General features: G+C 41.2%; 1 protein-coding gene across 1 annotated transcript; it reads left to right on the top strand.

The window, feature by feature from the left end:
- Positions 1-26,509, top strand: LOC135224691 (uridine diphosphate glucose pyrophosphatase NUDT14-like). Its single transcript, XM_064263959.1, is given in 7 exon segments — positions 1-19; positions 3,482-3,582; positions 4,742-4,805; positions 4,808-4,849; positions 11,501-11,711; positions 12,408-12,484; positions 21,987-26,509. Coding segments are annotated over 6 exon segments (630 nt in total). The 5' UTR covers positions 1-19; positions 3,482-3,501; the 3' UTR covers positions 22,142-26,509.
- Positions 26,510-27,130: the final 621 nt, after the last annotated feature.

The raw sequence follows: 27,130 nt of genomic DNA, 5'->3' as shown, positions 1-27,130 counted from the left end.
AAGTGACCTCAAAACCTCGGTAAGTTGTATCTGAACTTGATATAAAGTTATGCGGGGAATAATCTGGTTGTTTTTTTTATTTTTTTTAATTTAAGGTTTGTCTTCGCCTTGGATCCATGGCCTAACCCCATTCAGTCTTTCCTCGTCTGAGCTACCTAGCCTACAGGGTGGGGCGAAAAACTTTTAAGTGGCCCTTTGAAACTTATGCTTCATTAGCTTTAAGTTTTTAGCTTATTTAATTTCCTTGAGTTGGAATTTTGTCTTTTCTCCTACCTGGATAATCCTTAGATCTATTTTGTTCCCTGGCTTGGCTTTCAACCTTGTCAGGTTAGGTAAAACACTAAAGCCACACCCTGTCAGCTCCAGTATGGATCAGAGGAATGTCAGTATTCTAACAAAACTGAAACAGTGAATGGTGCTGTAAACTGCATAATAATTTCTGAAATAAAACCTGGTTCAAGTACCTAAAACCCTGCTCAAGTTCATTACCCTAGGCTAGTGTAGCATCAATAACTGCAGAAAAATTCTTGTGTTCTTTGCTGACTCTAGGATGCTAACAGCCAATGGCAGAACCTATGCTAGTTTTTGACATAGTAGGGAGGGTAAACAACCGAGTGGACTGGCCAACTCACCAACTACTGTGGTTTTGGCCACCCTCCGAAAAAGTACTTTAACACGTCCTGACACCAGAGATGGTCATCCATCATGAGTTGTTGGTGGTGATAACAGGAGCGCAAGACCTCTACTCTCCTTTCAAAGTTAGTATTTTCTCCAAAGTTAGAAATTAAGGCCATATTTTAAGATTTAAACAGAGGGTAATGAAATGTGTGGCCAACGCAATGCACACTACCCCAAAACGCTTTCGAAGTTTTTACTTACAACTCCAAATATTTCGAAGATTGACGCCATCTCGATGTTTGCGGAGTTGCTTGTGTCAACAAACTTCCCATTTTCTGTGCTAAATCTGCACAACACTTGTACCCATAGACACTGGGGCACTTTCATCACAACTATTGTAAACCCGACCTCTAACCAGCACTTATTCGTACTTATTCAAGGGGACTACAGCATTCTTTACGGCGTTTTGCGCTCTTCAATTGTTTATCAGTGTCGTCAATTGGTAGCCTATATATGTGTTTACCCTCCAAACTGGGTATAAGACTTACACAAAACAGGGGAAATAAGTGAAATTAGCGTATCTATTTGTATTATATATACATATTACAGCAATTTTATCATTACTGCATTACTATGACAACTAGAATTCATGGAAACAGTTTGTAAATGCATCGGCGTATGTGTGAAGCTCCACTAGATTGGCAACGATGAGTCTTTATGCCGTCGTTTGCTCGTACTTCAGAAAAATCTGTCATTTTTCGGGGTTAATTTGGTTGCAAAAAAGGGATACTAGACATTAATTAAATAAACATTTTGAAGTAAAGTTAAACTAAATAATGAGTAAAGTAAACAATTAAGGGAATAAAGCTTTGCACCTCATAAACTGTGTAGTCGTCTGCTGCTTGTAACTGTGTTTGTGGAGTGAACAGCAATGTGGTTCAAGTGCAATGTGGAGTGAATTAAGACCAAAATGTGTATAATTACAATCAAATAAGCACTGTGGAGTTTCAGTTGTGATGGCAGTAAGGATAAAACCACCGATTACAAGGTAAAAATGAATTCAGTTCAAACCATGACCCCGGGAATGAAAAGTTTCATACTTTCACTAATATAGGCAACAAAATGTTGATTTATTGTGCTGATTACAACTGCAATCATTGAGTAAGATCAATAAACGTTACATATATACGCTAACATTGTTCAAATGAGTGCTGGGAAGGCTGGGAAAGATGGTGGATTGTCTGTGGTTAGACTGGCCAGCCACACAATTGCCACCATATTGGATTTCAAAACTGCCTTGAAAACATATTTAACGAAGAGCTCACATGCTTATTTTAGTTCGTATGGGGCTTTCATATATCAAATTATGTTGATGAAACTTCAATCTTTTTGAATGGTATGCTTAAAGTTGTAATTATATTCTTAAATATTGAATTAAATATTGAGTGAATAAGGCTGGCCAGAGCGATGACGATGGATCGTCCGCGGTTGTTTACCCTAACTGTCAACTTGATACAATAGGCAAAGCCAAGACTGTTGCAACACTGTCTTCATAAATATGGCAAAGCCTAGTCTTCTTTATCAGTTGTTGACTCAATACAACTGGCATAGCTTAGCTTACTGCAATGTAATTGTTAACTTAATACACTTGGCACAGCCTAGCGTATTGTAACATAACTCCTGACTCAATACAGTTGGCATAGCCATGCCGATTGGTGTATACCTGTTGACTCAATAATTTAGTTGGTATAGCTTAGCTTACTGATACATAACTGTTAACTAAATACAGTTGGCATAGTCCAAGACTATTGCAACATAAACTGCTGACCCATACAGTTGGCCCAACCTACTGAAACATAACTGTTGACTCAATGCACCATAACTTTCTCACTTAACCCTCTCATGATCTCATGCACGCAAGTATAGTCGATAAATTTTTTTTTTTTTGTAAGTGCACAGATGACGAACCGGGCGTGTAAGTTATTTTTGTGAAAAATTCACAAAGAAAAAAGCATCAATCATAGAAAACGTAGTTGACGCCATTGGGTCGACAGATAATGTATCTCGAAGAAAACACAAACCTGATGCCGCTAGCTTACTTAGGTACGATACTAAATGTCAACATAAGTAGGTTGGAAAATCTGAAAATTGCACTCTGCAAAACCAGCATTTTTTAATCAATTACAGTTCATTAGCAAAAACATTTATAGGAAAATCTTTGCTTCCACGTGAAAGATCAAACATTTCTACACAATGTAGGTATAAAACAAACTCCCCAAACCTAATTATTATATTTTCATGATTATTTCCAAAAAATATCTGCGATTTTTCTTAAAAAATTTCATGTTCATCACATTGTTTTTTTTATTATTTCTAAGCCTCAAAAAGATGTTCTAATTGCTTTAGGAAATAATTCAATCATTTGCCAACATAATAACACTAACCAGAAGCATATGTTATACTTCGGATGTACCAAATTTTACCAAAAAAAATTTCCATACGCGTGTTCTTTTCGGGCCCGGGGGAAAGTCATGTACCTTACACCCTTATATTTTCAGCCTATGCACAAAATGGTTAACTTTGTTAAGATATGTGTGCAGCATGGTTATTAACAAATATTACCCTAATGTAAAGTGAACACTATTGATACATCTCAAATTATGGAGTGTTTATGTTTAATTCATCATGAGCTTTTACCACTTTTTTTTATAAAATTTTTTTTTTTTGCTTTCTTTCAAAATACTGAATAGATAAAACACTGCAGACAAACACTGTAAATAATTTTCTTGTAAATTAGTTGTTACTATTCAGTATTTCAATTTCCAATTAAGTTTAGTTGCCTATTGTTTTTATTCTTTTCCAGAAAACTGAGCCAAGAGCAGCATGGATAAGATTGAAGATGTATCTGTAGAACCACTCACGGAGTCAAAATTTGTTATTCCTTACCGAATGCATTATAAACAGGTTAGAAATAAGCATTCTTTGTACCTTATGTTCTTGACAAGTATATAAAATTTCTCTTGACTAAATATGTATTGACAAGTGGAGGTTACATTCTGTGAAAATATTCAAGTGTGAGTATGCATTTTTTTTTATTTGCTGACAACAGATTCTGCGCTGAATTTTTATTATTGTCTTTTAAATTGCAAACTTTTAATGACTTCAACCAGGATATATGGCTGTCTATATATGGATGACCTCTTTTAAAGAAGTATATAAGTAAAACAATGTAAAAATATTTTTGTGCAAATTAAATAAGTTAAATGGACCAATAAAAAAGAATTTATCTTGAATATTGATCTAAAATATGGGATGGTGAAGAAATAGAATTGACAAGTTCAAATATTTAGGGTCTATAATAGAGCCTGGTGGAAGAATGGATGAGGAAATAAAACTTTGGATACAAGCAGGATGGAACAATTGGATGGCTGCCTCTGGAGTCCTTTGTGACAAAAGAGTGACATTAAGACTAGAATGAAAGTTCTATAAGGGAGCAATAAGACCAGCTATGCTATATGGTACAGAAATGGCAAGTATGACAAAGGCAGATGAGAAGAAAATAGACATAGCGGATATGAGAATGTTAAGATGGATGTCTGGTGTAATGAGGGAGGATAGGATTAGGAATTAGTATATCAATTCAGAAGGGAAGAAGACATACTGGAAGGCATGCTATGGAGATGGAAGTGCAGGGTAGAAGACGAGGAGGGCCAAGAAAGAGATGGAGAGACTGTGTGAGGGAGGACTTGAGAGAGAGGGGACTTGACGAATCAGACGAGCACCACAGAGGTAGATGCAAGTTGCTCATCTAAAACAGCGACCCTATGTATAAATGGGACTAAGCTGAGAAGAATAAGTTTATCTGAAATATATGGCCATGTACGTACATGTAATATTAATTTTGCTAATGTACCATTTTAGGGTTTTGGGGGGTTCATTTTGACCCATATGAGACAAATTTGTGGGTCTTATATAATGATAAAAAATCTTGATTGGCTCATAAGTCCGAGACTATATTCAGGTTATGTGTGTTATCAGAATCACAAAGTAATTCATTGTCCCTTTTTTGTGCATACCTTTAATACATTTCATTTCCTATTACAGTACCTACTCATGTTTTCAGGATGGGAAAAAGAAGGTATGGGACTTAGTAACCCAGCATGAAAGTGTTTCAATCATTATCTACAATACGACAAGAAAGCGCTTGTGTTCGTACGACAGTTTCGCCCTGGTACAGAATCGTCATACAGTATAATTATTTTCATGAAGTTTCAAATATTACAATCTATAATCTTGACTGTTGAATTTTTCTTTCTGCACTAAGTTGCCTTTTTATTGTAGTGTCTTACCGAACAATTATAGAGCCGTGATTTTCCACGAGCGGCAGGATACTAAATTCAAATTTAGCGCGTCGGCGTCGCCAACACTGGTGGTGATGACGTCATCTCCCTCCACTCGCGGGAGAACCAGGTACAACTGCCCAGGTGAATCCAATTCTTTTCCTGCCGGCGTCCGGTAAACATCGGTGGTCGGTGCGGTTGGATAACTTTGCTTCGCTTTTTTCTTGTGGATTTGATCTTCGGAATTGGTGAAGTACTCTTTTTTGGCGTTGTTGTTATTTTGCTTTTTATTTAGGCGTTGCCATGTCGGATTCTAGGTCCGTCGGGAGTTAGGTTTTGCATCTCAGGATTGTAAAACTAGATTATCCAAGCTAGAGTATGATTCTCACACTAAATGTGTTAAGTGTAGACAGGTTTGTTCAGCAGATCGAACATGTAACGAGTGTAGTGATTGGACTGATTCTCAATGGAAGTTTTTTAGTTCATACTCGGAGAAATTAGCTAAAGACAGAATTAGAAAAGCAGCGCTTAGGGAAAGTAGACTTAGCTCTGCTTCGTCTTGCGATGCATCTGTTCCTTCTGTTTCTCCTCAAATTGTTATGTCTCTTTTAAACTACACCTCCTATTCCTCCTACTAATCCCACTTCTCCGGCTTCCCGTGTAGTTTTCTTCCGACACCATTGCCAGTCTGGAATCGAGGTTAGATCAGAAATTTTCGGTACTAGCGAATACGGTTTTGCAACTTGGTAATTCAGTTAAGACGTTTTTGGAGAAAGCAGCCTCAGGTAAGAGTGTAGTTGAGGGTGCGTCTGTCTGTCCTGACACGTCTCCTAGACAAAGGTCACTGTCCAGCTCCCCCGCACCGGGGAGAAGACATACCGGAAGTCCAAGGGAGTCGATCGGGATTTGCCCACAGACAGGCGCCTCTCTTGTTGAGCCTGTTGCGCCTCAACAGGGCTCGGTTAAGCGTTGGAAAGGTGTTGCGGTCAGACGCCTTTCAAATGATTCAAGCGATTCGTCTCCGGTCGCACGGCGCTCTTGGCGAGATTCGCCCAAGTTTTCGCGTCCCTTAAAGAGGCGTTCAGGCGCCGATTCTTCGCCTCCTCCAGTCAAGCGGTATAAGGAGCCTGAGAGTAGGGTTGCGCCTCGGCCGTTAGCGGCTCGTTCGTCGCCTCAATCTGTGCCTTTTTCGGCTCCATCTACTAGTAGAGATTTGGTTTTTAGCGCTGTAGCTAGGCAGTTTCTAAGGGTGTTTTGCTTTAGGCGCTTTTTCGTCTGTTACGCCTGATGCGCCTGTTTCGCCTCGAATTTCGGCGGCTCCGAGCGAGGCGCAAGTAGTTTTTCCGCCCTCCTGCTGAACACTTTAGGCTCTTCCAAGCCTACGTTAACTGTTTTTGATTCGTCTCTGGCGCCTTTGCGCAAGCAGTTAGAGATGTTAACCAACTGGATGAATGAGTCCAAGGGTGGGTCGAAACCTTCAGATCCGGTGTAGTTCCGTCTACTTCTTCGGCGGTATCGGAGAATGAAGAAGAAGTAGAGGAGGAGGATTCACATCACCTCGTGTTATTCACGTCTCCTTAGATTTCTTCTGGTATCTTATCCAGATTATTTTGAGAAAGCGGCTCCGCGCTCCCCAACTTCGACTTTTTTGATGAGGAGGAAAACTTCAGACCCTCTCCTCCCAAAACTTGTTCTATCTAAAGCGGTTAGACATTCGTTGAAAGAGACGGAGAAATGGATGTCTATGAAAAGAGACTTAGGGGAAGGCTCTTTTTGCTTACCCTCCTCTAAGTTGCTTCGTAAGAGGTATAGGTTTTATGTAACTGGGGGAAGAACTCCTTCTCTGGGAGGTTTTCTGCCTCCTCCCAGGGAGACTTCTCCAGTTTAATCGACTCCTCTAGAAGATCTGCTTTCGCCGCAGCGAAAGTTTTCTTTACAGCGCCTGAGTTGGACCACGTTGTAAAGAATCAATTTAAACTTTTGGAAGTCTTTAGCTTCCTTGATTGGACTATTGGCGCTTTAGCGGCCAAGATCGAAGACTGTCCTTCTCTTTCCCAGGAGTTAGCGGAGGATTGGATTGGTGTTCTGTCCTGTGCGGACAAATCCATTAGGGATGGATGTGATGAGTTAGCTTCGCTCATCGCCTTTGGTACCCTTAAGAAAAGGCAACTTTGGTGCTCCTTTGCTTCTAAAAGGGTTACGTCCCAACAGAAGTCTGCTCTCTTGTTTGCTCCTTTTGTGTGAAAGATAACCTCTTTCCAGACGATGTAGTGTTGTCAATTTCGTCTGCGCTAGATAAGAAATCTACTCGGATTTTTACTGGCACAGTCTACTAAGAGACCTAAAGCTCCTGTGGAGACTGTTCCTTCGGTTTCTCCTCTGGCCCAAGCGCCTTTCGAGGAGAAAACCCAGCGCTTCTTTCGGCCGAAATCGAATTTGCGACCTCAGTCTAAGGCCTCGGCCAAGGTTAACAAACCTTCCAAATGAAAGCTCGGTTCTTCATGCACCAGTGGGAGCCAGGCTGGCTCTGTTTTGGGAGGAATGGGAAAACGAGGAGCAGAAGCCTGGGTAGTGCAAGTACTCAAGTTCGGCTATCGTATTCCTCTCGTTTCACCTCCCTCGCTCTCACCTGTGCCAATTCCATTCCAGGCATACTCTCCGGGCTCAGACAAATTTCTGGCGCTAGCCGCAGAAAGTGGAAGCGCTTGGTTTCCTCAAAGAAGAGATTAGAAAAACAAAGATAGAAGGGGATTTTCCTCCAGGCTTTTACAATCGCCTTTTTGTAGTTCCCAAGTCATCAGGGGGCTGGAGGCCGGTTTTGGATGTGAGCGCCCTGAACTTGCATGTCCAGAAAACAAAATTTCATATGGAGACCACTCGGTCGGTTCTGGAGTCCATCAGACAGGGGGATTGGAGGTCTCTCTGGACATGCAAGACGCTTATTTTCACATTCCGATACATCGCGAATCTCGGAAGTACCTGAGGTTCATGTTCGAAGGCAGTGTTTCAGTTTCGGGCGCTTTGCTTCGGACTAGCGACCGCTCCTCAAGTTTTCACCAGGGTTCTATCCCCGATAGGAAGCTGGCTACACATATTAGGAGTAAGAATCTCCCTCTATCTGGACGATTGGCTTCTCCGGTCGGAATCAGAGAGTCGTGGGCTGAAGGACCTTGGACAACTCTGATCTTGCCAGAAAAGTTAGGAATTCTGGTCAACAAACAGAAGTCCCAGTTGGTTCCATCTCAGAGCATCCTTTATTTGGGGATGATTCTGAATGCTCAAGTTTTCGGGCTTTTCTGTCCCGAAGAGGGTTCAAGGCTGTCTGGAGACAGTTCAGGAGTTCTTGGACAAAAAGGTAAGAATTCTGCCAATCAGTGGATGAGGCTCCTGGGCAAATTGACGTCAGTGGAGAAATTTGTGACGTTGGGAAGACTGCACATGAGACCTCTGCAGTTTTTCCTGAGAGCCTCTTGGTGCAGGAAGACACAACCAGACTCGATTACCTTTCCTGTCACAGATCAAATAAAAGAGGACCTAAGGTGGTGGCTCTCTCGAGCAAGGTTGGAAGAAGGGTTAGATTTACGACCCATCCTCCCGAACCTACAGTTCTTTTCCGACGCATCGGACACAGGTTGGGGAGCCCTACTGGGAAATCAACGGACTTCAGGAGCTTGGTCGGAGAAGGAGAAGAGTTCCACATAAATGTAAAGGAACGGTGTTTTAGCAATTTTCTTAGCTCAGACAGTTTCGGAGCTTAGTAGAACGGCGAGTAGTGGCAGTGCATTCCGACAACTCTACGGCTCTCTCGTACGTGCGGAAACAGGGGGAGTGACTCAGTCTTTCTCTCTGTACGAAGTAGCCAAGGATCTCCTCCTGTTTGGTCAAACGAAGCAAAGGTTCAGCTAGTCCCGAGATTTGTTCCGGAAAGATGAACGTCCTGGCGGACGAGTTAAGTCGTCAACAGCAAGTGTTACCTCTGGAGTGGACTTTGGACAACAAGATTTGTCAGAAACTTTGGCGCCTTTGGGGACGACCGTCAATAGACCTGTTCGCGACATCGAGGAACAACCGTCTTCCTCTCTTTTGTTCTCCAGTCCCAGATCCTCTAGCTTGGTCGGTGGACGCAATGCTGTTGGATTGGTCGGGTCTGGAAGCTTATGCATTCCCTCCGTTCGGTCTAATAGAGGTGCTGAACAAGTTCATGTCGCACAGCAATGTAACGCTAACGTTAATCGCTCCCTTTTGGCCCTGGCCCAGGAAAGAGTGGTTCCCGGACCTTCTCCAGTTGTTAGTAGACTTCCCCAGACTTCTTCCTCAGAGAAGTGGCTTCTCAAACAACCTCACTTCAAGAGGTTCCACCAAACTTGTCCGCTCTAGCTCTGACAGGGTTCAGACTGTCCGGAATCTTGTCAGAGCGAAAGGATTTTCAAGAAGAGCTGCAGAAGCTATCGCTCGTTGTAGGAGAGAGTCTTCTAACAAACTCTATCAAGGGAAGTGGAGAATCTTCAGAGAGTGGTGTAGAAGTGCTAAAGTCTCTACTTCTGCGACCTATTTAACAGAAATAGCAGATTTTCTTCTATTTCTTAGGAAACTCTAAGAAACTGGCTCCTTCGACGATCAGAGGATATAGAGCCATGCTCTCTTCGGTTTTTCGACATCGAGGTTTGGATATTTCCTCCAATTCAGATCTGTCGGACCTCATTAGGTCTTTCGAAACCACTAAGCTCCCGCAAGATACAGTGGCTTGGAACTTAGATGTGGTGCTTAAGTTCCTCATGGGGCCACCGTTTGAGCCTTTGAAGTCGGCTTCACTCAGGAACTTGACTAAGAAGGCACTCTTTCTTTCTTATTGCACTAGCTTCTGCTAAGCGTGTCAGCGAATGCACGCTATAGACAAAAGAGTCGGTTTCTCTCAAGGCAATGCTGTATTTTCGGTATCTTTGACCTTTCTAGCCAAAAATGAGAATCCTTCTAATCCTTGGCCGAGGAGTTTTGTGGTAAGGAACTTATCTGATTTGGTTGGACATGCGGAGGAAGAAGGCTCTTATGTCCAGTCAGGGCTATTAGCAGTATCTGTTTGCCACTAAGGGTATCAGAGGACAATCTTCTAAGCTCTGGACCTCGGTTCAAAATCCCTCTCGTCCTCTTTCTAAGAATGCTATATCGTTCTTTATTAGAGAGCTTATCAGGGAAGCTCACTCGCAGTCCGAGAACGACAATCTTCCGTTCTGAGAGTTAAAGCTCACGAGGTTAGAGCAGTGGCAACTTCTTTAGCATTCAGAAAGAATTTATCTTTAGCTTCGATTCTTCAGAGCACGTTCTGGAGATCGAATTCGGTTTTTGCGAGTCATTATCTCAAAGAGATAGAAACGGTTTTCGAGAATTGTAAAACGTTAGGTCCGGTGGCGGTTTCTGGCATGGTGTTGGGAGAAACGGCACAGGGGTCGTCACCTCTATGCTAACTTTTCACCTTGAATAGGTTGTCGAGTTCAAGGGAAGCTGGGGGTACTGAGTACCTGGGATACTCACCAGTCTGTTAGGTCAGATTTTACAATGGTTGGGTATATATGTTTTTAAATCTGGTGTTGGTGACAATGTTTTGTATGATTGAATTTCTGGTCTTAGCCCAGGGCAAGGGCAATCTTTGTTGTTACTATCCTCCGTCAGTCAGCCTTGACTCGCTTGAACTACGGAAGGATTCCACTCCTGTAGAGGCTAACTTTGGTCAAATTCCAATTCCTCTACAATAGTAAGAAGAGCACCGACCAGAGGCAGTAACAGTCTGCTGTAGCTCTCTTACAAGGTAAGTACAACAGACACCTTGAGTGTTTACTGGTATTGCAATAAATGTAACCATTTATTTAAAAATACTAGTGGTCACTGAATCCCACCTTCCCATAAATGTGTAATCAGCTCTATAATTGTTCGGTAAGGACACTACAATAAAAATGAAATTTTCATTATTAAAATGAAGTTTTATTGTATACTTACCGAACAATTATGATTATACCCACCCTCCTCCCCTTAGGTGGACGGACGGGCAGAAAGAATTGGATTCACCTGGGCAGTTGTACCTGGTTCTCCCGCGAGTGGAGGGAGATGACGTCATCACCACCAGTGTTGGCGACGCCGACGCGCTAAATTTGAATTTAGTATCCTGCCGCTCGTGGAAATCACGGCTCTATAATTGTTCGGTAAGTATACAACCTAAAACTTCATTTTAATAATGAAAATTTCATTTTTTTAAGACCACTGGTCTTCTTTTCCAACTGTACAATATATACATTAGTGGTTACAGGTTGCTTTTCATCAATTATTTACCTGTTCAGGTGGTACAGTAATCCTAAATTACCAGTTTGGTATTTTCTGAGCCATATTACTAGTTTTCCATTTATGCTAGAGTACACTTAATTTTCTCTATAATTCACACTCTTCTTGTACTGTAGTTTCACTTTGAAACCTGTGTGCTTTTGGGAACTCCTAAAACTACTGAGCATCTCTGTCACAATTGTGATTACTAAAATATGCATTTTCATTCACAGCTGTGTATTATAGTATTGTGAGACAAAAGGAGCCAGACTGTAAAGTTGTTGATACTTCGAAGTTCCCTGGTGTGGATGGCATCACTCTTGAACTTTGTGCTGGGATTCATGACAAAGATCAGTCACTAGTTCAAGATGCCAAAGATGAAGTTCTTGAAGAGTGTGGTTATGATGTCCCATTGGAGAGATTCCAAAAAATACTAACCTTTAGGTGAGGTATGCAAAATTTCTTATAATTTGCAAAGCTATTTTTCCTAAACAGTGGTTTAATGAGCTTATTAAGTACCATTGGTCACAAAATTTGCTTTCTCATTTATGATGTTTCACTGCACTGTGGAAGTACAGCATGGTTTACTATGTTGGTTTGGTTTTGGGAACTGAGGGATAGAAGGCCATAGATTATGGCTCCATAAGGTTCAATATGATGCTGCCTGAAAAACCAATGAAAGGCTTTAGGCTTAACAACACTGCTTGAGATTAAAGCCTATTACATACTATTCTCAGCAAATTACCAAGATTTTCATTGATTTGTAAAATGGGCAATCTACTGGAGACTTGTGCGCACCATCAGTCTCTTCTGTCTCCCTCTGTATCTTTATAGACAGTGTAAGTATACAGACTAATATACTATTCTGTTTTTCTTTGCTATAGATTATTTTTTTATTATATGGTAAACAGGTAGTCAGTATTCAAAACTGTGAAAATAGAATGTATTAATCATGGGCTACAGTATTCAGCATCTGTAAGATGAATGATCATGAGCCTGTCATTACATCATTGCAGCTGATTTTGGAATTAACCTATCACTAATAAGGAGGACTTGCTGTACAGAGGAGTTTAATATTTATGATATGCTTTTTTAAAATATGTGACATTAATACTGACATGTCCTTCCCTGTATTAACAGATCTGGTGTAGGAGTAACAGGAGACCTTCAGACAATGTTCTATGTTGAAGTCACAAATGAGATGAAGAAATCTCAAGGTATGATTTTGTGTTATATTAGTTTACAAATATGAGATTCAGTTGCAGAAAACTACTATTTTGTACATGAACTTTCCTGTCAGATATATACTTAGCTTACGTCTCTGACGTCACGACAGAATTCAAAACTCGCGGCACACGCGACAGGTAGGTCAGGTGATCTACCTTACCCGCCGCTGGGTGGCGGTTGTATGAACCAATCCCCCTTTCCAGCCAGATTTTCTCTGTCGCCGGTTTCGACTACACCTGTGGTCGTTACCTCCTGATAGTTTAATTCGTTTCTCGTTGCCTTGGATATCTTTGGACTGACTTTCGGTGAAGTACCTGATCTTGTTGGCTTGGCATACGCGCTTGTGGATTGTTTTTGGATATTGGTTTGGATTTTTCTTTGATTTCAAGATGTCTGATGTAGAGGTTAAGAAATCTTCTATGTTTAGGGTGTGTTCTATGGATGAATGCAAGGTGAGGCTACCGAAAGCAGCGGTAGATCCTCACACAGTATGCTTGAAGTGTAGGGGTAATGAATGTTCTTTTATTAACCCATGTAATGAATGTGAGAAGTTGGATGAGGGTGAATGGAAGTCTCTGTCTTCCTACTTAAGGAAGTTGGAGAAAGACAGGGTTAGAAAGGCTTCGTCTAGAAGTTCTAGTAAGTCTCGTGTCAGCGAGTTAGAAGTAGATAATCCTGTCGTAGCACTAGATCCTTCTCCCGTTTCAGCTCCTGCTCCCTGCATCGAACCCGAAGATACGCCTTCGGAAGTGGCAACCATGAGAGCCACGATCCTTAGCATGGAGAAGAAAATTTGTTCGTTGCAAGGTAAGAGCGAAAGTGCAAGTGAATTGTGCAGTGCCCCCAGTGCAGTGGAGGGTGCGTCTGATCGGCTCCTTAATGCTTCCAGGCCTAGACCTCTTCCAGACTCCCAGTCCCAGTGGAGGAGGAAAGTCAACAGCCGCAGGAAGGTTAGGGAGAACCCCCACCGGTCAGGCGTCCCCTCGGTAGATCCTGATGCTCGTTCCCAGGCTGCCTTAATTCGCGCCAAGAAGGAGGTTTTGCGACAATGCTTCTCTTCTTCTTCATCGCCTTCGCCTAGAAGAGGATGGAGCGCCTCGGATACCTCTCGACCGTTGAAGAGAGCCTGGAAGGCGCCTTGCGCCCTTCCTTCCAGCCCGGAGTGTTTTCCGGAGGAGCCTGAGGTGGACATCAAGAAGCCCAGGAGGGATCAGGAGTACTCGCCTCAGAGTAGGCTTCGAACCTCGTCCCTTGTGGAGAAGTTTGTAAGATTTCCGGCTCTGATTCTTGCGGGGCTGCAAGCTCAGATTTCGGCTCTTGCTGGCTCCTTGGGGGGAGGCGCTCGTCGTAAGAAGGACGTCTCTCTTCCCGTCAAGAAGTCTAGGCTACCATCTCCTGGTTTGCCTTCTCAGTCGGAGTCTGCTCTCTCTCCTGTACCAGCGGATAGAGTGAGGCGCTCTTCCCTTGGCAGACACCAGTCGTCTTCCAGGCGCCAATTGCCCAGGAAGCTCTCCTGGCGACATCATTTCTCCCGTGATACGGGAATCAAGCTCCTAGTAGGCGCTCTTCTAAGGATAAGCGCACGGCTTCTACTTCTCGCTCCTTTCCAAGAAGAGCCTTCAATCTCCGGATAAGAGAGCCTCCCCCTGCATGGAACACTTCCTAAATGACAAGCTCTCATCCATCCTCCTTTTGTCAGACGCACCTAGAGCCTGGTTAGGCGCTAACTTCCCCAGGGTAGCCGCTTCTCCTGGCTGACCGAACGCTCTGTGATCAAGATAGGCCGCTACTCTCCTGGTTTTAAAGGCGACTATTCGCCTATGTTGGCCGCTCTGTTCCTGTCAGGCGCAAAGAGCCCGAAAGAAGCCTCTCTTCTGGTAGACAAGCTTTTACAGAGACCCACGCGTCTCGATCCAGGTATTTGGATCCTGGTAGACGCCTGTCACCTAGTAGGCGCTCTTCTCCAGGGATTCGCTCTCCTGTTAGTAGGCCACCAAGAGCCCAGCAGGCGCTCCTCTCATTTCAGGCGCAGTTCGCCAGGCAGCCGCTCTCCTCTTGACAGGCGCACAGAGTCTGGTAGGCGCCTTGAGCATAGTAGGCTCTCCTCTCCTAGCAGGCGCTCCCCTTTGGACTCCCGTGTTTCTCTGGACAGACGCCAAGAACACAGAGGACTCCTTCGATAGGAGCTCTCCCGAAGCTTTGGCTTCTCCTGATAGGCGCCAGACGGCTGCCAGACACTCCTCACAGGATAGGCGCACTTCTTTAGAGAAGTCCGCCTGCTCTCGTAAAGAAGTTGAAGGTTCTTCGGTAGATGAGAAGGAACATTCAGACGAGGACGTGTTAAAGGATTCTTCGGTCTCGTCTTACAAGATCCTGACAGACCTCCTTCTTCAGGAGTTTGGAGATGCGCTTACTCCGGTCGCTCCTCCTTCTCCTCTCTCCTTATTCTCAACATCAAAGAAGACGAAGGTTTCCTCCTGTGTGAGAATGAAACCAACCATCTCAATGAAAAAGGCCTTGAGAGGTTTTGGTGATTGGCTTCTTTCTAAGGAGGAGAAAGGGAAGACTGTTTTTTCTTTCCCTACTTCCAAGCTTACGGGAAAACTTGGTTTCTGGTATGAGTCTGGAGAACCCTAGGCCTGGGTCTTCCCTCATCTGCAGACGCGGACTTCTCTTCACCGGTGGATTCCTCCCGACGCTTGGCCCCTCTTGTCTGCGAAGACTACCTGGGCGATGAACGAGCTCGACCACCTGTTGAAGGGAATGTTCAGAGTCTTGGAAGTCTTCAACTTCCTTGACTGGTCGTTAGGGGTTTTAGCTGGAAGAACTCAGAAACCGGATTCCCTTTCGCCTGAGGATCTCAACAGTGTCCTTACTTGCATGGACAAGGCAGTGAGAGATGGGTCTAGCGAAGTAGTCTCCCTGTTTGGAGCAGGGGTTATTAAGAAAAGATCGGTCTTCTGCTCTTTTCTGACCAAGTCAGTCTCTCATGCTCAGAGAGCCTCGCTTCTGTATTCGCAGCTTTCGCCTCTTCTCTTTCCAAAGAAGATAATTCAGGACATCTCTGGAGCTATCTCTGCTAAGGCTACGCAGGATATGCTCGCCCAGTCTGCCCGGAAACCTAGACCGACCTTCCAGACCAAGACTGAGGAAGGAGACTCCAGCTAGACAGGAGCCCTTTCGAGGGGGCCCTCCTTCTAGATAGCCTCTACCTCAGAGGTACTAGATCTTTCAAGAGAGGAAGATCCTTCTCACGCTCTACCAGAGCGAAAAAGTAGGAAAGAAGTCCTCCAGACATCAGTAGGTGCCAGGCTACTAAGATTCGCAGAAGTCTGGGCACAGAGAGTAGCGTACAACTGGTCCCTCTCGATTATCCGAAAAGGATATCTGATTCCCTTCTCAGCAAGACCACCTTTGACGACGACTCCGAGGGAGTTGGTGGCCAAGTACAGGGATCCCATCATGAACCAAGCTCTTACTTTGGCAGTAGAACAAATGCTGGAGAAAGAGGCGATAGAGCTAGTGAGCGAACCATGCTCACGCGGCTTTTACAACCGCCTTTTCCTAGTTCCAAAACCTCAGGAGGATGGAGAACGGTTCTGGATGTAAGCGCCCTGAATTTCTTTGTAGAAAAGAGGAAGTTCGCCATGGAAACGACATCCTCAGTGTTGGCAGCTCTTCGTCCAGGGGATTGGATGGTGTCCCTAGATCTTCAGGACGCTTACTTCCATGTGCCGGTCCATCCTTCTTCAAGGAAATACCTCAGGTTCATGATGGGAGGAAGGATATTCCAATTCAGGGCCTTGTGCTTCGGCCTATCAACAGCCCCTCAGGTTTTCACAGGACTAATGAAAATGTAGCAAGATGGCTACATTTGGAGGGAGTGAGGGTGTCCCTTTACTTGGACGACTGGCTTATCAGAGCCAAGTCACAGAAAAGATGTTTGGAGGACCTACAAAGACCCTTTTCATGGCGAGTTCTCTGGACTTTTGGTGAACTTCCAAAAGTCTCAGTTAATCCCCAGTCAAGATCGTATCTATCTGGGGATTCGGATGGTTTCTCTGGATTTTCGGGCTTTTCCATCACCAGAAAGGATAGCCCGATGTTCAGAGAAAGTCACAGCCTTTCTAGAGAAAGACGTATGCACAGCGAGGGAGTAGATGAGTTTGCTGGGGACACTCTCCTCATTGGAGCAATTCCTTTCTCTAGAAAGGTTGCACCTCAGACCTCTCCAGTTCTTTCTACATCGGAACTGGCGTTGTCTCTTTCTCAAAACCTAGAGTTCTCCTTCAAGATTTCAAGAGAAATCAAGAAGGACCTCTCTTGGTGGCGAACCCTCTCAGGTTTGCAGAAGGGATGTCCCTTCACATACCGAACCCCAACTGAGTGTTGTTTTCCGTTTTTCCGACGCGTCGGAAACAGGTTGGGGAGTGACGCTCGGCTCAAGAGAAGTGTCAGGCACCTGGAAGGAGGAACAGGTAACCTGGCACATCAACAAGAAAGAGCTGATGCTGTTTGGCTAGCTTTGAAAGCATTCGAACCCTACGTCCTAGCTTCGACAGTTCAGATCAAACTCGGACAACACCACGGCCCTGGCATACATCAGGAAGCAGGGGGGAACTCACTCCTTCTCCCTGTACGAGACAGCAAAAGACCTTCTGCTGTGGGCGGAGGAAAGGAAGATCAGTCTCCTTACCAGGTTCGTACAGGGAGAAAAGAACGTCAGAGCGGACCTCCTGAGCAGGAAAGATCAAGTCCTGCCGGCGGAGTGGACGCTTCACGAGGATGTTTGCCAGGAGCTGTGGAGATTATGGGGCAAGCCTCACATAGACCTCTTCGCCACAGCCAAGAATGCGAGGATAGACAACTACTGCTCTCCTATATCAGACCCGAGGGCATTGTCAATAGATGCCTTTCTCCTAGATTGGGAAGGCCTAGACACGTATGCTTTTCCTCCCTTCAAGATACTTGGAGAAACTCTCAAGAAGTTTGCAGCATCGGAAGCAGCAAGGATGACGTTGATAGCTCCTTTCTGGCCCGCACAAGTCTGGTTCACAGGAAAGGACCTGGAATGGTTAGTAGACATTCCGAGATCCCTGCCACAGAGGATCGATCTGCTCAGACAACCCCACTTCGACAGGTATCACAGAAACCTCCCTGCTCTCGGTCTGACTGGCTTCAGACTGTCAAAAGTTTGGTCAGAGCGAGAGGGTTTTCTGCAAGAGCTGCAACGGCTATCGCAGCAGCAAGAAGGCCCTCTACCCTTAGAGTCTACCAATCGAAGTGGGACATCTTTCGGCGGTGGTGTAGGAACCATCACCTTTCCTCCTCCAGTACCTCTGTAACCCAAATAGCAGACTTGTTACTTTTCCTTAGGGAAAAAGGTGGACTGGCGGTATCAACCATTAAAGGATATTGTAGCATGCTGGCTGCAGTGTTTAGGCACAGAGACCTAAACATTTCAGAAAACAAAAACCTTCATTGATCTAATAAGATCCTTTGAAACATCCAAGAAGGTTTCGTCAGAAGATTCCGAGTTGGAATCTGGATATGTAGTGCTGCGTTCCTTAGGTCCCCTAAGTTTGAAACCGCCTCAGTCTGCCTCTTTTAGAGACCTCACAGAAAGACACTTTTTCTCATGGCCTTGGCTTCCGCCAAACGGATTAGTGAGCTCCATGCCCTAGAAGGGAGAGTGGGGTTCAAAGGAGATGCAGCGATCTGTGCCTTCCTGCCTTCGTTCTTGGCCAAGAACGAGAACCCCCTCAAATCCTTGGCCTAGGAGTTTTTTTGAAATCCAAGGTTTATCTGCCCTAGTAGGGGAGGAAGCAGAGAGGTCGCTTTGCCCAGTACGAAGTCTAAAGTTTTATCTTCAGAGGAAGAAGAAACTTAAGGGCAATGATGTTAGCCTTTGGTGCTTTGTAAGAGATCCAAGGAGGACTTTATCTAAGAATGGGCTTTCTTTCTTCATCAGAAGCCTGGTGAAAGAAGCATGTGACATGTGATGAAAGTCAATTCAAGCTCCTGAAGGTCAAAAGCTCATGAGGGTAAGAGCTATTGCCACTTCATTGACTTTCAATAAAAACATGTCTTTAATTAATATTATGAAAGCGACATTCTGGCGTTTTGCAACTCAGTCTTTCGCGAACCCACTATCTGAGAGACGTCAAAATCACGTATGAAAAGTGCTTTGCGTTAGGCCCATACGTATCGGCAGATTCGGTGCTGGGGCAGGGAGCTGAGACATATCCTTTGTAGTGTAAGTTTTTTGGTTGTTTGAAAGAGCATGCGTGTAGGCATCTCTTTCATGTTTGTATGTCTACAAAGATTAGATTGGTTAGGTGATCAGTTTAATGTTTGAGCTCCTTGCAATGATAGTGGTTAGTTTCTGTCATATAAGAGGGCGAATCCCCTTTGACAAGATCCTGCTTGGATTCTATCAAGTAAGCGGATACCAAATCCCTTTGATAGACCCAAAGAGTCTGTCAGCTGTAGGTCACGCCCTCGCTGAAGCTCTTCAGGCAACGCAGACTAATAGACAGTAACTATGAAGTCTTCTGCCTAAACAGGTAAGAACCAAGGTTTTATTTTACATCCTACAACAGGTGTGGTTTCCCCTTTTTTCCATGTTAGTATTGCTGTCTCTTTCCCTCCACCAAGGGTGTCAATCAGCTAAGTATATATCTGACAGGAAAGTTCATGTACAAAATGTTATAGTTAGTATACAATAAGGTTTTGTCCATACTCACCTGGCAGATATATACGATTGATGGCCCGCCCAGCCTCCCTCAGGAGACAGGTGGAAGAGAAAATCTGGCTGGAAAGGGGATTGGTTCATACAACCGCCACCCAGCGGCGGGTAAGGTAGATCACCTGACCTACCTGTCGCGTGTGCCGCGAGTTTTGAATTCTGTCGTGACGTCAGAGAACGTAAGCTAAGTATATCTGCCAGGTAAGTATGTAACAAAACCTTATTGTATACTAACAATAACATTTTTATTATACTATAGCCCCTAAATTGTACATGCTCAGTTGTTGTTATGGTATTACTCTACTGAACTTTAAATCACCTTGCATTACTTGACTGTGTAACACTCAAGCATTTAGAGTGGTACTTATGCCATCCTCTCAGTTAAGAAGACTTTTATAAGAGAAAATAGTTTATTAGAATTGTATCAGAAAAAAAATGCATATATAGCTAATTTTCATAGTTACTGTATAGTAAGATCAAGAATAAACCTTGTAATTTGGCACTTAAAGGACGGAGTTAGTTAATTATTTAAGTGAAAAAGTAGAACCTCTTGTAATTTAAGGAGTGTAAGTAATGCCTCTCACATACATTTTATGCTGCCCAATATCTAATTGCTCACTACAGCTACCTGTCAAAGCAAATCAAACTAATATTTCAGGACATGAAACTAAAAGAGCTGTAATTTGCCACCAAATTCAATCAAAGCAGTGATGATTCATTTTCTAGCTAGGTTGCTAGTGTCAGGAATAGTTGGAAAGTCAAGGCCCTGAACCAGAGAAGAGAATTTCTTCTTTTTTATCATTCTCTATGAACTCTGAATGATAAAGATGTAAGTTTTCATGGACATACCATAAAAAATGTATAGGCATTGAGTAGTTTGCAATGTTTGGAAAATGAGAATGATCTGTTGCCTGTCAATACTGACCTAAGACCCATTAGATGATAATTCAAACACTCTGCGGAAATGTTAGGCAGAGGTGGATGGATAGAAAAGGGTTGCTAATATCAATTCTATATTGATGTCTTTTTGACTGATTCATACGAGAAAATGAGCTGAGGTGAACCTGGCTTCTGATTAAAAACCTGGACAAAAATGTTAACTCATGCTGGGGACACATCCCTTTCATTTGATATGGCTAGCGCATTGACAGCATCTTTTAGTACTGTAAAATGCCTTTGAGATGGAGACCAGTCCTGACACATCTTACACATAACCCTGTTTGAGTAAATTTAACCCAAGCACTACTATATGTAAACTGGAGGATTTTTCAATGCTGCACATGAAGTTTGTCAGGTACACTGAAACATCAATGTGGGATTTTATTACAAATAATTAAATAAAATACGTACTATTATTAAATGCCAAAACCAGATTTGTGATGATTTAATAATTAATAATAATAAACCTGCAAAAGAACTTGGAAAAACTAGATGCTGAAGTAGCTCCAGGACTCATGCAGAAGAGTGTGCTCCTAGAAACTGATAACCTGGAACCCCACGCTATAAAAACCACCAAGTCAAATAGGATGACTGTGATAGATCCATAACAATAATAACAATAAGTGGTATGAACACCAACCTGAGGGAGTGACAGAAAACAATCAGGCAAAGATCCTCTGGAGCTATGTTATTAGAACAGATAGGGTGATATATGCCAATGGATCAGTCCTGGTGCTGATGGACAAAATCAAGAAGAAAGTATCACAAACAAAATATTAGTCACTGATGTTGCAGTACCATCAGACACTGGAGTACATGAGGAAAATGAGAAAAAATTGATAATATTCAAGGACTTGAAAATAAAAATTAAAAGATATGGGATATACCAATGGAAATGGTACCCATAATCATAGGAACATGAGGCATGATCCCAAGATCCCTGAAAAGGAACCTGGAAAAACTAGATACCGAAGTAGGTCCAGGATTCATGCAGAAGAGTGTGCTATGAGAAACAGTGCACATAGTGAGGAAAGTGATGGACTCATAAGGAGGCAGATTGCAACCCGGAACCCCACACTATAAATACCACCCATTCGAGTGAGACAGAAAAAGAAAAATAATACGTAAAAGTAATTATGCTATAATTATCATAACTATATACATACAGTTAATTCAGTGAATATCACCATGTACAAGAAAGCTAAGGCACAAAACTACATCAAATAAAATAACAAACAAATTAATATGCAAAATTGCTAAGAGTTCCAGTTCCACAAAGGAAAAATCTTCCAAATTATCATATTTAAGCATATGGCCACTGTAAGTACTGGCAACTTTATCACAGACACACAATGTTAATAAGTTTACTACTAATGAAAATATACAAAACACAATTTGTGACTCACTAACGACTGGAGAGAATACTGTACTTCCACCAAAAACACAGAGAAAACCATAGACCGAATGGGTGTCCAATGGAGAGTTTCCTACCTGCAGATATACCCAAGTGTTCAACAGTAGGACTTACCGAAAACCGAAAATGGCAAATTAATCACTAACCAGCACCACAAAGGAGATTAATGAGAAGAGTAACAACTTTGCATGAGTAAAACAATAATAAAGTCAGAAATAAGGGGCATTCAGAGACCACAATGCTTGGTTGGGTAGAAAAGGGGACTCCTGGAGATTACTCTGATGCATAAATATCTGTAATGTGTTTGTGGTGAACCTAGCTGCACTTTATAACCACTCAGTGGATAATTACATGTTTGTACTTAGATACTAAAAAATCCCTTATTTTCCAGGTGGAGGCTTAGAAGCTGAAGGTGAATTAATTGATGTGGTAGAAATGTCAATTCCTGAAGTCCGAGCATTGATAAGCCAAGATACAGTGAACTGTCCTGGAGGGTTTTTATTTGCTGTTATGTGGTTTTTGCACAACAAAGCCCCAAAGGATTGATGTGTGTATAACCTATAAGGAAAATTATTGCACCTTCAAGAAGTCTGGTGCATTGCAATTGAGAATCAAAATTTTGCTGTGGGCATTTTATATCATCCTTAATTTCAATATTGATGATCTGTATTGCACTTTTCATAAGTAAAACATGGTAATGAAAAGCAGTTCAGTTTTTAGCAAGCCATTTTGTATTGGGTAAGTAGATTTGATGCATGATATGCAAGACAGAAAATACCAATTAATTTCAACTGTGCAATGCTGCATTTTTCCATAAACCAGATTTGTAAAGGGACCATAGGCAAATGCTTTTGCTATCATTAGACTTTAGAGCTTAGAGTGAAATATGTGAAAAGTGCTAAAAGATTTCTCTACAGAGTTTAAACAGTATTGTTTGACATGTGTTCCCAAGATTAATATCAGTGAAACATACAATACCTCACATTATATGTTCAGTACCTTTTTTGACATACAGTACATTCATTATTGTAACATTGTTTTGTAGCAGTTGCATTATGGTAATTTTAAATTTAATGCATTATCTTAAAGGAATGATTAAAACATTGTTACAAGAAGTGTGGACTGTGAAGGAAATAATTGTGTGATTTACCTATTGTAATACTACCTCTTTTGAGTGGAAAGAAATTCATATATACACTTTCAATTTCAATTATTACAGATGGTTACCTGATAAAGATGGTTACATAGAATATTATTGTTGCTGTTGTTATGATTATTATTGTTGTCACTGTTCAGAAACAGACTGCCTAATCATTTCAGTAAAGTACTGAATTTGATAAAATAGGCTACATCTTATATATGCAAAGTTGAGGTATCCTGTAGGCTAATGTTTAGCCAGTCAGTTACTTCTACTTAGCCCAATTCCATAATGGTGTAATATTATTTCCTCAAATTATATTAACCTTTATGATACTATTTTCTGTTTTCTGAAGTACTCATTATCATCATCATGAACAGTTTTACAATAGTTTTTCCTTTGAGGGAATTAGATGTTTAAATGAGTTCTCTTCATTTTCCTCTATCCTGTGCTCTCTTTACCTGAGCTCTAATCTGGTTTAGGCCTTCATCTGTTTCTTCTCCAGGATTTCCCGGGCCTTGTTATAAGTCCTCATCTTGTTACTTCCATATCTACTGCTTTTCCAGTCCCTTTTCATGACATATTCAAACTACTCTTTGAAATCTTAGTCTTTGGAAATCCCATCTCTGCCATTTTCCCAATAGTAATACATTCTTCCCCCAGTACTCTAGCCATGTCTTAACATTAAGTTTTAACACTGTCCAACATCTCCATTTTCCTTGTCATTGCTCATTTTTCTAGTGACCTCTCTTTTCATGTGTTGTAGTTGCTGTTTCTTACAGCTTCCTTAACAACTGCTTCATAGTCCAGTGTGTTGGTAAGATAATGGAAATTTAAATTTTCAAATTCTTCCAAGACCTGTCCATCTATCCCTCTCTTCCCTTATGTATACATACAATTTGTAATCCTGAGCATGCCTTCTGACACCAACTATTACTCTTACTATAAAGTACGGAGCTCACGTCTCTCCCCACACCTTTCTCCTAGCCACAATCCTGGATGTACTCTTTCCTTTGCTTCCTTTCCAGTCACTACGTATATGGTAATTTTCTGATCTTTCCATTCCACTTATGCACCTGGTAATCATTTTCATGATCTCTTCCTCCGATTCTGCATTTACCACTAGGTCATTTGCATACAGCTACCTCTATTACTATGATAAATATAGTATATTATTATTATTATTATCACTTATTTTTACCACCAAATTTTTATCATATTGGACAGGTAAACACCTTAAACCAACCTTACTACACTATACTTAACCCAAGTATTGTATCAGACCTTTATGATTTACAAGGTTGTAGCCCTATATTTATTTATCAACAACAAATAACACTTTTGCTCTATGATAAATGGGCAAACATTTAAAATATGGAAGATAAATTATTGGTACTCCAAAGTGAATGAACTTTTATGGAAACTAGGCTGGTCACAAATGTTACATTATTATCACCAAAAAATCAGGATAAAATATAAAGTAAAGGGAAGCTGAAGAAGCCGTATTATGGGCAGTATCAGTACCTTTCTGCAGATGAAGAGTGAGAAAAATATACATGTATTTATATGCAAAGGGATTTACATAAGGACAGATGACTGTGTCTGGGGTCATTTAGGTGACAGCCAAACTCAGAGGAAAAGGAATAATTTTCTTCAGAATGAGTGTAAAATAAAGGCCTTTCTATTAAAGGTGGATTCAATGACTACAAAAAATTAATACAATACTACCAAACTTGTCAGTTACAGTTACAACTGGCCTTTGAAAAAATTAGCTTCCAGGTTTATGTTGTGATTAATGTTTAAGTCATTATTTACATAGTACATCACACAGTATTTCAATGAGACCACTGAGTCTTAAATGCGAAAGTGATGATTGGAAAAGTTTGACAGCTAGTTGGCAAGTTACCAGTGAGAATGGATGAGAAGTAATAAGCATAAAACATCACAGCTGAAGGGTCACTGCTAAGAACCTTCAGTACAGCGCAAAGTAAGCCATGGAAGGCTAACTGTAAGCCATAATCCCCCACTTCTTTGAAAATATATATGACTAGTACTGAACGAATTTTGCTTTTGGTTTTTATTGACAATTGACAAGAATTTGTGTCCTGGTCATGGAAAATTTTCTGGGAAACTTCTATATTTCATGTCTTGAATGCCTGGCTATGATATAATTACACTTATATCCAGGTACTCATCCTTAGTAAATCCTTATAGTACACATATAAATGCATGTTATAGTTCCTTTGTTATTCAGCTGATAAGGGGCAATGTAACATTCTCCTGCTTTCCTTTGATTTATATGAACATTGTTTCTTTGCTACATACTATTATGATTTATATGAACATTGTTTCTTTGCTACATACTATTAAGAGAAACAAGATGACTCTTTCCATGTTTGAAATACTGCTGCAAACTTGAAGAGCCTCTTATTTGTGCACCATCTATGGATTTTTGGTTTGATGGCGGGATTTTCGACAATGCTTACCACTGCCAAAAGACAGCTTGCTGGATGTTTACTGAACTAGTTGTAATGGGTAGAATTCACCAAAGGATTGCTCACTCTTTATCTGTTACTGTTCACTAGCATACTATTAACAGTCTGTATAAACTTGAATCACCACTGAAGTGCTTGTGTCATACAGTATTGCATGAGATATGGATGGCTTAAAAACAATAGTTTACAAGAAGTGAATGTGTATACAGTATACATGAATCTTGAATTTATTAAACTCAGAAAGCTATATGGTAGTCTTGTTATCTGTTGCTGTATATATAAGAACACAATTGTTTCTTGCTTTAGTACTAGTATTGTATTATATACAGTCTTTTATTTGTATCGAAAATGAGACTGATATTCATTCTCTTATAGCAGCATATTCTGTAGTTAATTGGTCATGCTGGTTGGTTTGGTATAATTTGGGCATAATTATTGGAACATAAAAGTAAAAAAAACACCCTGCCATATTTGAATACACTCAAATTATGACTATGACTTTTATTTCCATTACTGTATAGATAATAATTCATTTGTAACTCCATATGAGCCTTGTCCTTTTACCAGACTTCAGTCCCTAAAAGAAAATCATTCCTTTAGTCCTTATGTTACCTCAGTAGTTCCAAGTAACTTATAGTAATGGTGTGTTTTATATAAAATCTCTTCATCTCCAGCACTTTCATTGTGAATGCTGAGATGTAACAAGTAGAGTACTTAATACAGGGCTGTAGGAACATTACTTGAATCCATTTACACATACTGTACTGTACTTAGAGACTGTTATGACTGATAACACTACAATCATACTTGGCTTAGCAAACATTTATTTTCTTTTTCACTCCTATGGTTAGCAAATTTGAATGCAAGTTCTGTACATGCATTTAACCACTATACGTACTGTACTGTATTTTAATATGGGGCTGTTGCGTTTTATTTTATTTTACTGGTAAACCATTGCTATTAGAGTAGTAAAAATCAGGTATGGTCATAAAGTACCACAGATTTAGTTTATTATAAATGAGTATGATGCTATATGTAGTACATAATATTGAAAAGTATTATAAGCCTAATGCTTTTTTAAATGAATTGTAAAATGCCCAAAAATAATAGTTTGAATTTTTTTTTTATTCCAATAACAGGTTGTACTTGGTTATTACTTGGATTTGTAATGATTGTTACATTAATTCCATAAAATGGATATTAATGGCTAATGAAAATGTTGAGAAATGCTTTTTATTTCTTTCGGTGATTTTTATCCTTTCTTTTCCAAAAATACAAATGAGTTGGAAATTATTATATGTGCATTATTTCAACCTTGGGGACAACTTTACATAAAGAATATAATTTGGTGCTTAGCAAAAAGTTATAGTGTTTTGGTATAAAAAAAAAAAAGCTTACAGATCACAAAGAGTGACGAAATCTTTCAAACTTAGTAAATCATCAAAGAGATTAGAAGAAAAAGGAAATGAACACTTAATTTTCCTATTAATGAACACTGCACTTGCCTCCTACTGTTGCACAGTATCATATAAAGTAGTTCAACAAGGTCTGTAAAAAACTTTTCAAATCTCTCACAAGACTTGCCCAATAAAATTTGCTTATAAATGAGAAGTGAAAATTAGAATCTAGTAAAGTTGAACAATTCAAAGACACTGTGAGGAAAGAAACCAAGATAAAAAATAATATGCAGAAAGCAATGTAGCTTGGAACTGAAGTGATGATGAAAAAACTAAAGTACGTACATACACTCATACCTCAGTTAAGGGATTGTCCTGATTAATGGACAATTTGGTTAAAGGAGTTTTCTCCAAAGAAAAATTTGCTCCATTAATGGACTTTAGCTCGGTTTAAAGATGGTCACAGACAATCAGTTACAAGTTAAGGATTAAGTACATTGTATGT

The sequence above is a fragment of the Macrobrachium nipponense genome, chromosome 12, assembly GCF_015104395.2.
Source record: "Macrobrachium nipponense isolate FS-2020 chromosome 12, ASM1510439v2, whole genome shotgun sequence".
Classification (NCBI taxonomy): Eukaryota; Metazoa; Arthropoda; class Malacostraca; order Decapoda; family Palaemonidae; genus Macrobrachium; species Macrobrachium nipponense.
This window is presented reverse-complemented; position numbering and strand designations above follow the sequence as displayed.